Source organism: Gallinula chloropus (assembly GCF_964237585.1).
Source record: "Gallinula chloropus genome assembly, chromosome: 3".
In the NCBI taxonomy this organism is placed as follows: domain Eukaryota; kingdom Metazoa; phylum Chordata; class Aves; order Gruiformes; family Rallidae; genus Gallinula; species Gallinula chloropus.
In genome coordinates this window covers 50,217,003-50,233,643 of record NC_140087.1, presented here as the reverse complement: position 1 = coordinate 50,233,643, position 16,641 = coordinate 50,217,003, and the positions used below count along the sequence as shown (strand labels likewise).

Genomic DNA, 16,641 nt, shown 5'->3' with positions numbered 1-16,641 from the left:
ACTTAGGACGATGAAATTTGTTATTTTAGTAAAGTTTCCATAAAATTGAAGAGACATCCTCAGCTTAAAAATCTCAAATTACAAACATATGAACAGACTGTTGGTTTGGGGATTTTTTGTAACTAGGAAATACATAGAATACTGAAACAGTATTCATATTCCTAACTGAACAAATCTCTACCTTTCTCTCAGGCTGTAGTTTGGTCTCATGTAAGACTAGTTTCATTTCAGGTTCTTAATGAAGAATCAGCAGCTGTAGTTATTTTAAAGGAAGTTTTTGAAGATAAGTAGACATTAGACTGATTTACTTTTGCTAATTTGCATTAAGACTGACAATTCTTGAGTTCTTGGTACCTATTTAAGAACTTTTAACAGCACTTTCTTCACTTTTAACAGGTAATTAATATATTTTTGAGAACTACATTCGTGTTCCTTTGTTTCAGATTGATATGGCTGATGAATACTCCAACTGTTGAAGAGTGATTTCTTCATTGCTCAGATAGAGTGATTTCCTTGAGCCCTCACACAGAACAGGAGTGTTTACGCTTGTAATTCTGGCAGGATGTGCACCAGCACCCTCCAGAAGCTTTAAGGAAGACAAATGGGCACAGCAGGTTATCGTTTATGATCCTTCTTCCATTCAGTGCCAGAAACAGGGGGCACAGGAGGCAGATCCAGAAAGAAATAGCATCATAAAGGATAAAGAAAGGTCTTGTGTCAGGGATAAAAGCCATGTCTCACACGGGACATGGGAGCAGCACCTCCTAAACCCTGTTAAATGCAGGTTGGTCTGTGACTTTGGGCAATCCATAATGGACTTTGACGAAACCAGCTTTGGGCCCTTAGATGGCTAAAACTGCAATGAAGCTTTTGTGCCAGGACTGCTGCTCTTCCTGGCAAGCGGGTGGTGGTTCTCCCCGATTTTGCAGCATCAGGTCTTCACTAATGCAGAGGCAATACTGTTTCCCTAGGCCCCAGAAACCGCAAAGGTTAAGTACACGAGAACAAGTGGCCAACAGACCGAAGAGAGACACACAAACGAGTCTTTTGTGCTCGAACAGCCTATTCGAGCAATGTCTGAAGCAGGTTACAGCCGGCACCCCCAAACAGCACTGCCCGGCGGGATTCCCAGAGCTGCGGCCCGCCCGGGCTCACGGCCCCAGCCTGAACCACTGAATCGTAGGGGTTGGACGGGACCTCGAAAGATCATCGAGTCCAACCCCGCTGCCAGAGCAGGAGCACCCAGTCCACCCCTTGACTGCTCTGGGGCTGCCAGGGTCACAGGGCGGACACGACGCGGCCCAGCCCGGTCCGGCGCCCGCCTTCCCAATGCAGCTCCCTTCCCCCGAGGAGCCGTCCGGCGGCTCCCGCGTAGGCCCGTCCCCCTCGATCCGGGTATCACCGCCCCGGGGCGGCCCCGCCGCCGCTCCCGCCCCCTGTGCCGCGGCGGGAGAGCTGCGGGGCCGTGCGGCGCCGCGCCTGGGCCGGATCCGCTCCCGCTCCCGGACCGGCCCGCCGGTACGTAACGGGGGCGGCGCCGGGCCTGGGGCTGACGCTGCTGCCGAGCGACGACCCCCACGGGGGAGGCCAGGGCTGGGGCGGGCTGTGGGACGGGCGGTCCCCCGCGGGGAGGTGACGGCGGAGCTCCGGCAGCCCATCGGCGCGGTGTGGCCGAGGCGGCGGCGAGACACCCCGCCGGGCGGGCGGCGGGGGGGGGCGGGTTGCCGCGGCCTGACAGCTGGGTTTCCGCCGTTCTGCGGTTCCGGAAAATCCGATTGTGTGAGATTCTGGCGTTAAAACAAAAAACTCCCAAGATGTGAAGAAGGTTAAAAGTGAAGGCTGGGGTCCCGCGCCCGTGCCGGTGGAGAAGTGTGTGCCCCCAGTGCCCCCCAAACCCGCAGCCGTCCCGGTTTTGCTGTCATAGCGCGAATCTGCTCGAGTTGCCCCGTAACTTTGCGGCACGCAGCAGTTATTCTAGCCTGGCACTTCTGTGACTTAAAGTAAGTCGTTTGGGTAGAGTTTGAAAAACATCTTTACCTCTGTTACTGTTGTCTCACAATTTTAGGAGTGCAGAAATGTCTCCCTTCGAAAATAAAGGACTAATACTGGGCATAATGGCAGGGACTGCTGGAATAAGCTTGATGCTGATTTGGTACCGTAAGACCCGAAAACCCTGTGCAGCCATGCGTATACCTGCATTCCTAGATGTAGGTAGCAGGCTTAATTCAGTGGGCTTGCAGAATGAAGCTGCTGATGAGCAAGGAGTGGTAATGGTTTTACACGGAAGGCAACTGCAGATACTAGAAAAACTGAATGGCTTGCTAACAAGTGTGGATGAACTGAAGAGAGAGGTGAAATTCCTGAAAGAAGCGATTCCAAAGCTTGAAGAGCTTGTTCGAAATGAGCTTCAGGGGAAGGGAGATGGTCAGAGAGTTAGTCCATCACACAGAGCAACGAAACGGAGAAAAGCTGAGATAGCTTCTGGTGCAACAGAAACTACCAGCTCTGAGGAGGCCGAAAGTGAAGGAGGGTGAGTTAATCATAGTTTGTACATACCTCAATGTACATATTACCTATATGAAACTTTGTAAACAGGCGCCCTTTGAAACTTTGATATGTATTTTATATTTGTCTATAGTGGGGGGAAAAAAACCACAAAACTACGGTTAGTAATTTTTAGAAAACTCTTGGTAAGCATCTCTGAACCTGCACTATGGCTGAAGATGGCTTAGTGCCAAGTGTAATACAGGCATTTAAGGGTGCGTTTAGTAACAATCTGGTCCACTGCATAGCTATGCAGTGAGAGACAAAGTTCAAGATAATGGTGTGATTTTGAAAGTGCTTCTAATAAAGTAGTCTGGTGTCTCTGACGCAGTTTGTTCAAACTGTATGAATACTCAGATGGTTTTTGTGATAATTGTCTTCTCTGGGCCTCAAAGATGAGTTACTACAGTGTTCTGCCTAAAGGTATTACATGCTATGAAAGCTATGTCTGAATGCAGCACACGTACAAATGTTTATATGTATTTGCCATTGTATACATGTTCTCGTGGCTTAAAAAGTCATCATGAGGATTTAGGGTACTGACTCAGTAAGGTAGAAAGTTCCTGGGTTTGATCACGTCTTGTTGTCCCATTGTGGCTAATGGGATCTTTCATATGCATGGGTTGAGGAACACACAGAAGGATCAGAAGTACCTGGACATTGACTATATTTTTTTCTTTTCTTATATTATGTAATATACCCTCCAGCTGTAATGCAAAAATGGTGATGATGTTACTCTCCTGTAATTGCAACTTTGTTTTGATATAATCGGATTAGATACTTTTATGCAATTTAATAAGTGCATGTTTATAGCAGCTGAGTATTTTGATCTCCTCAGTGTGTTATACATACTGGTGTAGGCAGCATGTGTCTGTAAATTGCCTATCTTAAGTCACTTTTTTTCTTTAAAGATAAAATTAATTGTAATATCCTTTAGACAGTGACATGCTGCATATAATAATTAATGAAATTCTATTTTTGAGAGTTCCTCCAAATTTATTTACCATTCCCGTGGGCGGAATTTCTTGCTGTGTTATGTCCCAGCCCACACGCTTCATGAGTCTTATATTTTGATACCATATTTTGAGACCTGTCACTTCTGTTATCAACCAGTTCTTTATTTTCTTCTTTATTTTAAGTCTTCAGTATTGGCAAGGGTATTCAAAGACATTCCCACTTCATATGGTGTAAAAACATCTCAGCTCTATTAATTTCTCAGATTGTTTCATCTTTTAGTTGGTTTTCAGAGGCCTTGGTGTTACACATAAAATATCTGGAGATGTAGATAGGGCTAAAGGTCCAGTTTACAAATAGTCAGATTCACAGACACACAATATAAGGGTTATTCCACACCTAGCATTTGACAAGATCCCATTTTCTCATCATCAGGCGTGATGCATTGTTTTTTTACAACTAGCCAAGGGAACTTGTCTGTTCAGGTTCTTCTGTGTGACAATGACAAGGCTGATGAGACGATCCAATACGAGTGTTTAGAGCGTGCAAGGGCTTTGACTGTGTCCTTAAGAAAGGCCTTCTCTGACAAGTGTTTGTGTACAGTTGGAAGGAAGGAAGATAATTCAAGGTTATAGATAGTGTTAGTCATTTGGGTATGTGCTTTTCCAATGCTATATTTTTCATCCCTTTTGAAAAGAGGTGCTTTTTTCCCTGCTAACACCGTATACTTGATGTGCTTGTTTTGTGTATCTTCTTTAAGTAAGTTGTTTTTTTTAACTTGAAGCAATTTTCTTTCTGCATTTTTTCCTTCCCTTTGCAAATGGAAACAGGTTGTAAATACTAATGTGTGTACAGTTGTAAAACATACAGCTTTCTCTGAGGTCTTATGTAACTTTAATGACAGTGGTACATGTTCTGTGAGAGTTTGCCATGAGAGACAATAATAACACTTTTATTCCCAGTTCATCGCCACATCATGTGCTGTAGCTGTAACATCGTGTGCATTATGGTGAAGTCTACACATGATAATGCACTCAGTTGCTAGTTTGTGCACTGGAGAAATAATTTTTCTCCCTGTTACAGATCAAACGTTTTTTTTCACTTTCTGCATTCTATGTAAAGTGCATGCAACATGTTTCACTGCCTCAGCAGTGTTTTCGTGGTCGAGAAGGTAGGATTTGCCTGTGTTTAAGCACTTCTGGTTTTCACTGAAACACGGGCAGATGCTCAGCATTGACACATGAAGTAATCTCAAGAGTTTTATGGAGTTGTGCTGGATGACTACACTGGTTTCAGATTTGTGAACTTCATCCAGAAAAGCTTTTAATGTCACTTGTTATTTTTTTCCATCAATATTTGAAGCTGGCAGTCTCCATTGTGATCCTCACTGCTCTCTTCCACTCTGATCATGTTCTCCATGTCACTTTTGATATTCAACACCTGGGGAAAAGAAGCTTTGTATTTTGCCTTTCAAAAATTATATACTGTTGTAGGTGGAAGAATATCACATGTTTTTTAATAAATGAGATATATTTTAACATAATAACAGATAGCCTGAATAGAAGGTAGTCTGAATGGATGGGATATTGACAGAATGCTAAACAGACCAAGGTTTCTAGTCTGTGCTATTCTGTATTCTATTCTTAATAGTTTGTTTTGGTTTCCACCATTCACTAGTGAAAAACTCAGTCAGTAACATTTGAGAATGTGTTGCAAGCACTAATTCATTTACAAATATGCTAAAGTGTGTGCAGATGATCACCACTGATGGAGAGTGTCCTCACGTTCTCCCGTTTGTGATTTTAAAGCTGTTTCCTCCCTGATACAGCAGTGATGAACCATTGAGATCAGAGCGATGTTTGGCACCCATGTTCAGCTGGTCTGACATCCAAGCTTTTCAAATTACATTTGTCAGCAGAAGGATTCACCGCAGCAAATCTTTTTCTACCAATGTTTTATTTATATTTTTTCCTTGAAATAGTTTAAATATTCATCAGGAAGAAACATTTCCCTTCCCTGCTTCTGAGTATCAGTTCACTTACCTTTTCTCCATTTATTTCTGCTACCTGTTTGTTTTCAATGCAACTCTCAGCTGACCTAAGAATCTGGTTTGCCAAAGTTTCCTTGAAGGCTGCTCATCATTACTGATGGATACACACTCTGCTGTGTCATACAGGGCACATTTGGTCCCGATCAAGCTGTGACACATAATCACCTTTCGATTGAATTAGCTGGAGTGGATGAGACAGTGTCAGCTTGTGATTTCTTTTTAATTTTTTAATTTTTTTTTAAGTTGTCAAGAAGGCAACAGCTGACATTTGGTCTGTCTAAAAGCTGAAGTGTTGTGAACAGCTGATACCTGGTTAGGCCTGGTGTCTGCCAGTTTACAGGCAACCCAACACAATTGTTGAGCCAGCAAAGTGAGTTTATACCACAGTGGGTTTTTATACCATGTATCTCAGGGATTCTTTATAATCCAGTGTTATGAACAACAAAATCTCAGTGTGGTGAGTCTCCAGCAGAGTTTCCATTTGTTCTTTGAACTTTGAAATATCCTGTTGGTTGATTGTTGCTCCTCACATTACCATTTTTTTTTTGTATCTTTTAAATTAAATCTTTTGGTAAAAAGGCAAAACCAAGTTGGAACTGACTGCAGATATTTTAAAAATTCTTCCATTTTCTCAAATAATGGTCAGTGTATTTATCACATGTAAATATTCACTTTTCTATTTACCATCTACTAACACCTCTTACAGAAGAATACCAGGTAAAATTGCAGATGTCGGTGCTGTTACATCAAATATTTGTAAAGCTGACTCTTCCTCATGTTTTGTCAATTTCCCTTTTGGGTTACTGGTACCAGCTCCTAGACTCTTGAGTTTTTAAACTGTGTTAAACATAATCTCCACTTGTATTTTTGTTAGTGTTGATTTATTGTTTTTATAGTATTACTTTTCATAACGTGCTTTCTTAGAATGATTATACATATAAGCCTGCCATCTGCTTTGTTGAAATTAGTTACCAAGCTCTTCTTATCGTAGTTTTATATCAACATTTCTTACACTCTTAATTTCTTTTTAACAACTTGGAAGGACATCTTGTCTTGTAATACAACTGACTTTAGTTCAAATTGGTAATGTATAGCTCACACAAGTTGTTAGGGAAAAATCCTAGTTGCTATTTTTTAAACATTGACATTGTCTTCTTAACATGTTGTATTTTCATGCTTAAAACATTTCAGCTTTGATAAGGATTGAACAGAGAGCTAGTAAAAAAATTAATGTAATCAGAAAGAAAACAGAAAAACCCTCTTTTTGCCTACTTTGGCAAAATAAAGTGATATTTAATGGTTTATACTTGATTAAATTACCTTGCTGTCATTTTATCCCCGTGACTCCTCAACAATGTGTGTTTGCCTGAGGTGCGTGACTAGTGAGGTGGGAACTTACCACAAATAAGTTATGAAGCCCTTCACTGTCACCATGGTGCTTTTCCTGTGGGAAATGCTGGGAAGCACTGGGAAGCTCTGTGTCAGCTCTGGAGCCAAAGAGGAAGAGACAAGGAAGAGAGGATCCTCTGATGGCAATGTGAAGTTAACTTTTCTGAGGAAAGAAAGGAAAGACATAGAGGAATGCAGATGCATCTTGGCAATAACTAGCATGTCGAATCTTAAGCACTAACAATTGTTTTCACTCTCTTGGACATTTTGGTATCAGGACATTTAATTTCTATCCTGCTCATGAAAAACACTGTTCACTTCAAAACAAACTTGGAAAGGATTTTAAACATTTTGTTTCTTGCATGTGAGAACGGCATTTGTCTCTGATGCTAATGTAGAAACTCTGGCCCCTTAGTGTTGCTCGGTGTCGTCTTGTCTATGTCAGCAGGTGCAGGGTTGTATGGTTTGGTGCAATCCCTTGGAATTTCTGGCATTGCCTTACACTGAAAAAAGTTATTCACTGCTTTGCCTTCTTTAAAGCATGCAATCAACAAATACATTAAATTTATGGCATGCTCATCAAGGTTTAAGATGGTCTACTCCACATTTAAATTCTTTGAGGATTCATAAAGCAGATAAATGGAGGGGGTAGGAGAGAACTTCCCAGGGTGGTGGAGGTTCAAGTGAGTGGGGTAGAAATGATCTATCCTCTCTGCTGTTTCTCAGTGTAAATCATGTGGAAAAATTCTTTCTGTAGGCAAGTTGGGAAGAGGAAAGGCTTGATGCAGTATGGTCTGCTTTTAAAGGACGATTCTTCTGTGATATCTTATAATTAGCTTTTTACAGTTTCACATCATCTGTTAGATAGTGACCTACTTCACACTTTTTCCATTTGAGTTTCAATGAATATTCTCATATGACTTATGTGATGTCATAGGAATTTGATGTTTGGCCTCAATTTGATGTTTGGCTATGACAGTTCGATACAGTGCTGCTGGAAGTATCTGCTGGGCTTGTTTGGAGTGACAGGGCTTTGGCTGCCAGCTCAACCTCCGCCCTCACATTTTTACTCGGAGAGTAAAATTTTCTAATAATCACTTTGGTCTCTTTTCTAACACTGGAATAGTAGTGATCATAGGTATTTTCATAGGTATTTTAGCAGGTGTTTATGCAGCAGAGATTAAGGTGACAATGTCAACATCGACTTAGAAATGCCGATTCCCTACTTTCATATCTACCTGCTTGTGTAGCATTAGATGCAGTCCCTGCATTCCTGTAACTGAGAAGTGTCACAGTTGCAGTATTGTATGGGAATTTTAAATTACCTTTACTGCTTTGTTGTTAGTTACCTTATTTTAGTTCAGTAATTACACAAGCCCTCAGTGCATTTATCTCTTAATTGAGGGAGGAGGAGGGACCATCCAAACCACATGAAGAAAGGTAATTTCCAAACATACTTTCCATCACAGGATTTTACACTGCAGCTAAAAAACTGCCCTCCCTCCCACCAAATCCCTTGCACTTTTGTTCAAGTTAGTGCTTTTACAAATGCAGCCTACATATGAGGTATTTCTGCACCTATTTCAAAATAACGATGGAAAAACAAGGTGCTGTGTTTTCTAAAGATGTTTCAGAAAACCAAAATAAACATTTGGTGACTTACAAATAAAGACTCTGCAGGATATGACATAGGGTATGTCATCAGCTTCAGCATCATCGAGATTATGTAAAGCAAATCTGTAGGAATCTATGAAGTTTCTCACCTCTGCTCTGCTCCATGTTGCTTTTCAGTTAAAACATGTACACATGGTTTATAAATGTATTGTTTTATCCAAATATATTTTTGACTTCCCTTTCCCATATTACTGGGTTAATTTTGCAGTGAAGATGGCATGCCACATCTGTAACTTGACAAGCAGTTGTAGTCAGTCATTTATTTACAGGATGTAAATGTATCTGCTCATGTTTTAGTTCTGGTCACTTCTGAAAGCAAAGTATTGAAAATTGAATATTTAAAAGCCATGATTGTTAACCTCCATTTATATTGCTAACTTTCTGTACTGGTGGTATTTCTGGGAAAAAAAAAGAAGAAAGATTTTGTATAATTCGACTGTCGTGGCCCAGTTAGATTATCCAGTCGCTTCTTGTGTCTGGTACATTTCGTGCTTTTTCTGCTCATAGTGACCACTTAAAAAAAATCTGAACCTGGCTGCTAATTCTTGTAAATTATTATTTCTCATCAGAACAATATTTTCAAAAGGGGAAATGCAGAGGATTAGGCATTGCTATTCCTTTTTAGTAGTTAAGAAAAAAGCTACCTTATAATAATATAATATAATAATGCCAGCTGCTCCTGTATGAAATGAGGGGACCCAAATTTGTGCCTAGCACTTTGGACAGTAAGGCCACCTGCTTATCTCTGCAGGGTATTTATGACTTTTGGAAATACTTCTTTGTCCTTGGCTGCTTTATGCTGAGCACTTATGGTACTAGGCATAATGAATGAATAGAAGCTCTTGCCCAGTTTCAGATATTCTCACCTTCACTTTGTGCAAAAGAAATAACTAAAGGATTTGAAAACAATGATGTTATTGCTTATGTTCAGATCTTGCAGTGTGTTGAACAAAGCCTTGTAGAAGTGATTGTTATGGCACTCGTGTTTTGGTTAGTAAGTTCATTCCTATTTCAAAAAATAGGAAAATTGAGGTAAAGAGTTGAAGAGGCCTATTCAGGGTTACAGAGCATGTCTCAGTACACATTAATGATTTAAAGTGTTCTGCATTTGAAACACAAGGATACATATGTTTCTAATATGTATCTGCATTTTTTAAATGCAGTATTAGGCAGCAGGACAGAGTAATTACTTGCCTATTATGCTTGGTATATGACTGTGGTGTCCCTTTGAAGATAAAGGTTTTGTAGTAATAATAATAATAATAATAAGCTTGATACCATGAATAAAACCTCCTTTAATGTTGGACAGCTGGAAGAAGCTGTGCTCCAGTATGTTTGCATTTGAATTTACTAATGCTTTACCAATATTTTTATAAAAGATGGTTATTATTTTCTGTTATTTTAGTTATCTTACAGCTCATACTGATTCTGAAGGAGACTCTGAAGAAGAAAAGGGACGTGTGAAATCACTCAATGCTGTTGTGAAATCAGAAGGAGGCTTATTTAATCTTTTACAGCAGGTGGACAATTTACACAAGGGCTCAGAGGATGATAAAAAAGAGGCCTTCAGATTGCTGCTTGAGAAAGATGACAAGGTATTAATGGGTAAATTTAATATTATGTTGCTATTAACTTATGCTTTGCACTGCTTTTGAGGACTTACTTCATACAAGCATTAAAGGAAGGAAGATAAAATTTCATGTGTTTTTAAAATACAGTGAAATAGAAACATTTCAGGGTGGTGGGCATAGAAGTTTTATTGTTTTATATTCCATCCAAACTCAATAACTTTGAGGCTTTGTTTGATTCTTGCATGTGACCATGGGCTTTTACCGTGTAAATGGTGCTTACTTTTGCTGGGTCTAGAATGATCTATGTGAGAAAGTCCTGTGGAATTAAGTAGTAACCAGACCAGCACTCTTAAGAAATCGAACTACAAGCCTGTAGTCTGCTTATTCCTTTCATGTGAATTCTTCCTTTGACTTTGCTGTGCCCATATGGAACTCCAGATAAATTTTTGAAGTCGTTTCATGTGCAGTGTTTAATTCAGTGTAACAGTTTCTTCTGGTTTGCTAAGAGTTATTTCTGATTATATTTTCATTTACATATTAAAATACCCAGGAAGGTAGATGACATACTACTTGTGAGTGTTGTGCTTGTGGTGTACTTAAAGAGAGTGTAAGGGATCATCATTAAGGGATCTGATTTTGCTTTACTGCTTTAATTTTTATTAAAACTGATTAATGAAATAAAACCTCTTTAGATAGCCCAGGGTATTTCCAAAAGCTCTCTTCTCCTTTGGTCATAAAAAATTGGTTATCTGATTCTCAAATAAAGTAGCAGAGAAGGATGCAAAATAACCAAAGATTCATGCCATGTTCTGATAACCTGCTTTAAACATTATGAAAGGAAACAGTTTAAATCACATTCAGATCAGTTTAACTACCCATCTGTCCTCTATTTTCAGTATGAAAACTGTGTGGACTTCCTTTGGAGACTGGCACGTGCTTATGGAGACCTGTTTGAGATGACTACTGACACTGAGGAGAAGAGGAAGTACGTTACTGATGGTAAGCAGAGGAAAAATGTTTATGTAGAGTGCCATCTGAATGCAGTGAAACAAGCTTTGAACTTTGGTCCAGTTTTTCAATCCAAAGAATTTCCAATCCAGTAAATGGGAGTATTTTTACTGTAATAATAATATTTTGTGCAATAAACTGTGACAGCATAAAACTTCAGTCCATCTCTTCCTCACTGGAGAGATCCAAAACCGGTGAAGTATTGTGTGTCACATGTGAAGGCCATTGGCTCTGGATGGTGCCTTAAAACCCTGCATTTTGTTCAGAATCAGATGGATACAGAGTGTGAAAAAAGAAAGATTCTGTCAGCATGGTTTCTTAATCATATTTTAAAAGAGCAAGATGAATAAATTAATGTCAAGGCAAAACCAAGGTTTGTTTTTCTGATTTCCTGTGCAAAGGAGCACTCCTGCATCTCAGCAGCCTCTTTGGTAGCATTGGAGGGGATGAAATTTTGTGAATCTGGACAAACGGTGGACCAGAGACAGAAGTTATTTGTGACAATTGATGCTGTTTTCAGGCATCTCTCTCAGTGTGTCCTATTTGAGAGTTTAACCTCAGCAAGGTTCTGATTTTCTTCTTCACAGCAGTTTGTTGCTTTTAAAAACATTGCCCTCTCTTTCACTGTCTGGGTGCATACTGTCTAGACCTACAGTTCACATTTCCCATTTTGTTTTGGGTCGTCTTCTCTTTATTGCTACGTAACCCTCATCTTTTCTACCTGTGTCAATCTCCTCCAGTCAACACACTGTTCTTCTAATAATCCTTTTGCCTGCATCTGCTCTCTCCTTTGTTTCTCCACTGCCTTCCCCTTTTTTTGCTGCGCCAAAGCCAGGTGTGATAAGTGTATTCCAAGTTCAGGTTATTTTCCCTTTTGTGACTCTTTTCCTACTTTCTACTTTTTTGTCTTATCACCAGTGACAACACCAAAAAAGCAGATTGGGCTGCCCTTTGTCATGCCTTTGTGCTGTCATTACATATTCCATAGACAACCTCAGCTTGTCCAGGGTCCTTGTCCTGGTCCTTTTGTCATCTAATACTCATAAACACTTGCGCTGTCTCAGCTGCTTGACTGGTGTGGTCTTGGCTTTGTTAGCAGCTTGGCTTCTTTGTGTAGAAATCACCTAGTGCAGTGATGATTCTGATACAAACTAAGTTACATCAGTAAACTCTGTTGTTGCATCCTTTGCTTTTACCAGTGATTACATGTGGTCTCAGCTGATGAAAGATAATGGCATAGCAAAAGACAAGGAGAGATAAAGAATGATGGAATGAAACTGGGTCTTAGGTGTTGAGTAACCAGCCTAGTTTGGCTCATTCTCATGAAGCAGTGGGTGGCGGCAGCCTTTTTCATCTCAGCTTTTGGAAGTGGTGCTGAGGGATTGAGACTGCGGGGGAGCTGGCAGTGGTTTCATGGGTTTTTTCATTCCACTGGGTTGGAGGACTGTGTATGCTGTTCTTTGTTTTTATGAAGTTAACTTGCAATACAGAAATGTCAGGGTGGTTTAATTGGTTGCAGCTGAGACTTTGCAAACAGCAAGCATCTCCTCTGAACTTCTTACTGGGAGCGTGGGTTTGATCAAATCACCTACTGTCATGTTTATTCAGTTAGAAGTGGAACTTAATGGAAGTCTTTGTGCTGGAAAGAAACTTCAGCAAGTTCATTCCAGTACCCAAGGCAGGAAACAGCTTTGCTGGTTCTTCTGACAGGTGCTTCTCTAACCTGCTTTTGAGGGTCTTCAGTCTTACAGGCAACAGAGCCTCCTTTGGAAGTCCAGTTCAACTCTTCCCTGATTGAGCTTCATCTGAATTGGATTTAAAGAGAAAATACTAAACTTGCACCTGTATTTATATGTATGGGTATGTAAAGGATGTAAAGCCAGGGTGTTATATTGTCTGTTTAGATGTTTACAAGACCAGGAAACACTCTTTTTCTTTGTAGCTAGAGTATATCAGGTTGCTTTGCTCTAGGGAGTTGCCTAAAATGTGGAGTAGTACAGTAAATCCTTTATTGTATTCCATTTCCAGGAAAGATTAAAGCTGAGAAGGCTGTTCAGCTGGATGCCAGGAGTGCTGAGAGTCACCAGTGGTAAGTTTGAGAAACTGTACATTTTTTGCAAGGTTATTTGTATTTATCAAATCCAACAAAATATCCCAGCTGTCCTTGGCACTAAATGGTGCCCACAGCAAGTTACACTTATCATGCTGCAGTTTGACATCGATTTCACAAATTTTTCATTAATATCTTTTCATAGTTTTCTGGAACTCATACTCATCAGTTGCAGCTAAAAATTACATTGAAGTATTCTGTGAAGCATTTACTGTGGCATGGGAAGGGAGTCAATAACCATACTTCAGTACGTACCATGAAATGCAGAGGGGAGTACTGGCTTAAACCAGTGTATTATTGCTCAGAGAAGCCAGTTTTCCATTTACCTTCTCTTTCAACACTTTGCAGAATGTCATTTGACCTCATATTTTGTCTTTTCTTTTACTTGTAATAATCTAAATTCTGGTCATTAAATGGATATTGAGGACTGTGGAAGTGTCAATTCTCAATTTTTATTTTATTGTATTGTTTTCCTCCAAGCTTGGCTCCTGAATTAATTTTCTAGACCTTTCTAGGACTAACAAACTCTTTGCAAATGTAAATTATTGTATCAGTCCACTGTTACAAGATAAAGGATAATTCTGAATTCTAGCTGATAGTTTCTCACCTTATTATTTTATTAATCAATTTTTACCTGATTTCTTTTCTAATACTGTTAGCTTTTGCTTTCCATTTTCATTTCTGTGTTCTTCATTAATATTTTCATTACATGTGTAAGGTGAGATTTCACTTAACTTTTACATACCTAAACCAAATCCTTTTATCCCAGGCTCCTTTCACAACCTAAAAAGATGTAGCCACTTGTGGAGTACAGTTCATCTGCGTCCATTTTGCCCATCTGTATTAGAGTGAGATGAATTTCTCCTGAGGTTCAGATGACAACATCTCCATGGCCAATAAAGGGAGCACATGTTTGCTGGCTCAGGTTTAGATATGTGATTAGACACAGATGTTTTGATGTAATTAGGTGACTTTCTGGCTTGGTCTCTCTTTCCCCTGAACTTCAAAGATGGTTATGTTACTGTTCATGCTGTGCTCCTGAGAGTGTTGCCATATTTCTGTGGCCCTTTTTTTTCCCCTTCTGTTTATAGCACCTAGCGATCCAAACACCTGCTCTGTAACAGCGGGGTGCTAGAAGTGGTGTGCTGTGGGCGTTGTGGCTGAGCTTCACGTCACAGATTTGCAATTGCTTCCCTGATGTCATGGAATTAGTGATGATGCCGGTGTGGAGGTGAAGCTGAGGTGCCGGTGGCTGTAATGCGGCCGTTTAAGATAGCAGCCTTTGCTTTTGGCCTTACCCCGCCACTTGTTTGTTCCTGTCAGCTGCAGGTTGTCACTGTGGCAGCAAAAGGAGCAGGAGAGGATCATCACTCCTCTGAGCAAGGTGATTTGAACACCTGCTGAAAGAAATTCACAGTCATTTCTGCCGTTTGCCTGACCACAGCCATGGTCCCTTCTTCAGGGTAATCCTGGTGTGCCCATCTCAGCAAGAGCTTTTTGTATAAACAACCACAAAATCCCATGCAAGCACAAGTCCTGCCCCTCCTTTCCTTCCCCCATCCCTCCCCATTGCACAAGACCAACAAGATTTCCTATTATAAATACAACTTCACTTGCAGGAACTATGTTGATAAAAGCTTACATAGCTTACATGTTGGTCAGGCAGATGTAGGTGGTCCACTGGACCTCAGCTGTGAGATCCTGGACTGGCAGGCACATCTAGGAAGGGAACAATTGTGAGTGCAAGGAGACATATTCCAGAGGTTAGCTCAAAAAGCCTATTTGAGAGATTTAAGAGGAGAATCTTATGTTTTGTAAGCTACTGCTGCTTATAACAGTCAGTGGGCTTGTGTATGGTTTACAGTTTTCATCCTTTCTGTATTGGGGTTGCAAGTGCATGTGAGGGTTTTATCAGTTACTGTTGAGCTTGTGGCTTTCCAATGATGTAGAAGGATACCACAGATTTTAAGAGTTCGGTGTGTTTTTTTTTTCCCTGAATACTTTATCTACTTCTCTTTCTGACTTCTTGCATATTTTTTAAAGTGTAATGCCCCATACTGGTTACGCAACTGTAACTGGGACTCTGAATACTTGGCAAAATGGACATCCATGCTCCAGACAGACATTTGTATGCTTTTCTCTAGCCTGACAACTGTTGTTCAGTCTGTGGTTCCAGTAAATCTTCTGCTGTGCTGCTGCTTAACCAGATGGGCTTGTTGTGGTACTATGCATTTCTTTTTTCTTCCTTGGTAGAGCTCTTTACGCACATTTCATTGATTTCATGTTAGTTTCAGACCATTTCTTAGGTCCATTGAGATATTTAGGTTTGTAAATGCATGCATCCTCTCCATGATTACACTTTTATTTTAGAAGTGTTTTGTTGTTTTGTGGTTTGCTTGGGTTTTTTTAATCTTTGACTTTATTAATTAAATGACTGGAAAATAATGGACCCTGCACAAAACTTTGTGGAACACATAGAGTGATGCTCAGGGTCACATGAACATGGTTCTGCAGCCATTCACAGGTGATTTAATCTAAATGTTATTTCCTTGCTTTGATTTTGAGTAAGGTCAAGTAGGACAAAGTCAAAGGCCACATTAAGGTCAAGCTGTATCCCATTTGTTGCTTTCCTTTGATATTCCCAGCTAGTTTATCTTGTCAGGAAAAAAAAAAAGAGGTTTTATTTGATAATGTTTGTTCATAAAAAACTTGTGTTAACTGTTTTGTATGCTTCTGTACCTACAGGATAATTTATCCTGGAATGCTTTCAGGTTAGGCTGGTTTGTTTGTAACCTCTGTCCTTTCCATTTTTTTTGTAGATAGTAACCATGTTTGCTTTTTCCCCTTCTGCTGGGACTTTCCACATTACCCAGGAGATTTCGGTAGTCTGGAGTGTTTGAGTCCGGCTGACGCAAATTTATCCAGCTCATCTAAACATTATTTTATGTGTTAATCCCATGAACAGGAAATAAGACTTTGGAGAATCTTCCCTGTAGAAATTGTGCCCTTAAAGTTGTATGCAAATGGAATTTTGACTAAAATAATAAATAGATAGGACTGTGTGTGAACAGAAAACAGTGCAACACAATTAAGGCGTGAAGCAATAACATTTGAAAGTAGTATGAAATTCCATAGTTAGAAAGGATAATAAGAGAGAAACCAAAACCTAAGAAAAAAAATAGAATGAATATTTATACAAAAACACTAGGATGACTAGTGGGTGGCCACTTGAAGAAGAATAGTGTACCAGTTTTACCCAAGGTCAGAGATGAAGGGCTGTACCCAGCTCCAGACTGACACCTAAATATACTGTCTCCATTATGTATCTACATGTGAGTGAG

General features: G+C 40.1%; 1 protein-coding gene across 1 annotated transcript in view; it reads left to right on the top strand.

The window, feature by feature from the left end:
• Window positions 1-2,075: 2,075 nt before the first annotated feature.
• Window positions 2,076-16,641, top strand: part of RMDN2 (regulator of microtubule dynamics 2) — a gene marked incomplete at its 5' end in the record, with an annotated part of 47,706 nt that continues 33,140 nt past the window's right edge. Inside the window, 4 exons of the mRNA XM_084261266.1 lie at window positions 2,076-2,530; window positions 10,017-10,206; window positions 11,079-11,181; window positions 13,219-13,279. Coding sequence (XP_084117392.1) covers window positions 2,076-2,530; window positions 10,017-10,206; window positions 11,079-11,181; window positions 13,219-13,279 — 809 coding nt within the window. The remainder of the gene's footprint in view (window positions 2,531-10,016; window positions 10,207-11,078; window positions 11,182-13,218; window positions 13,280-16,641) is intronic.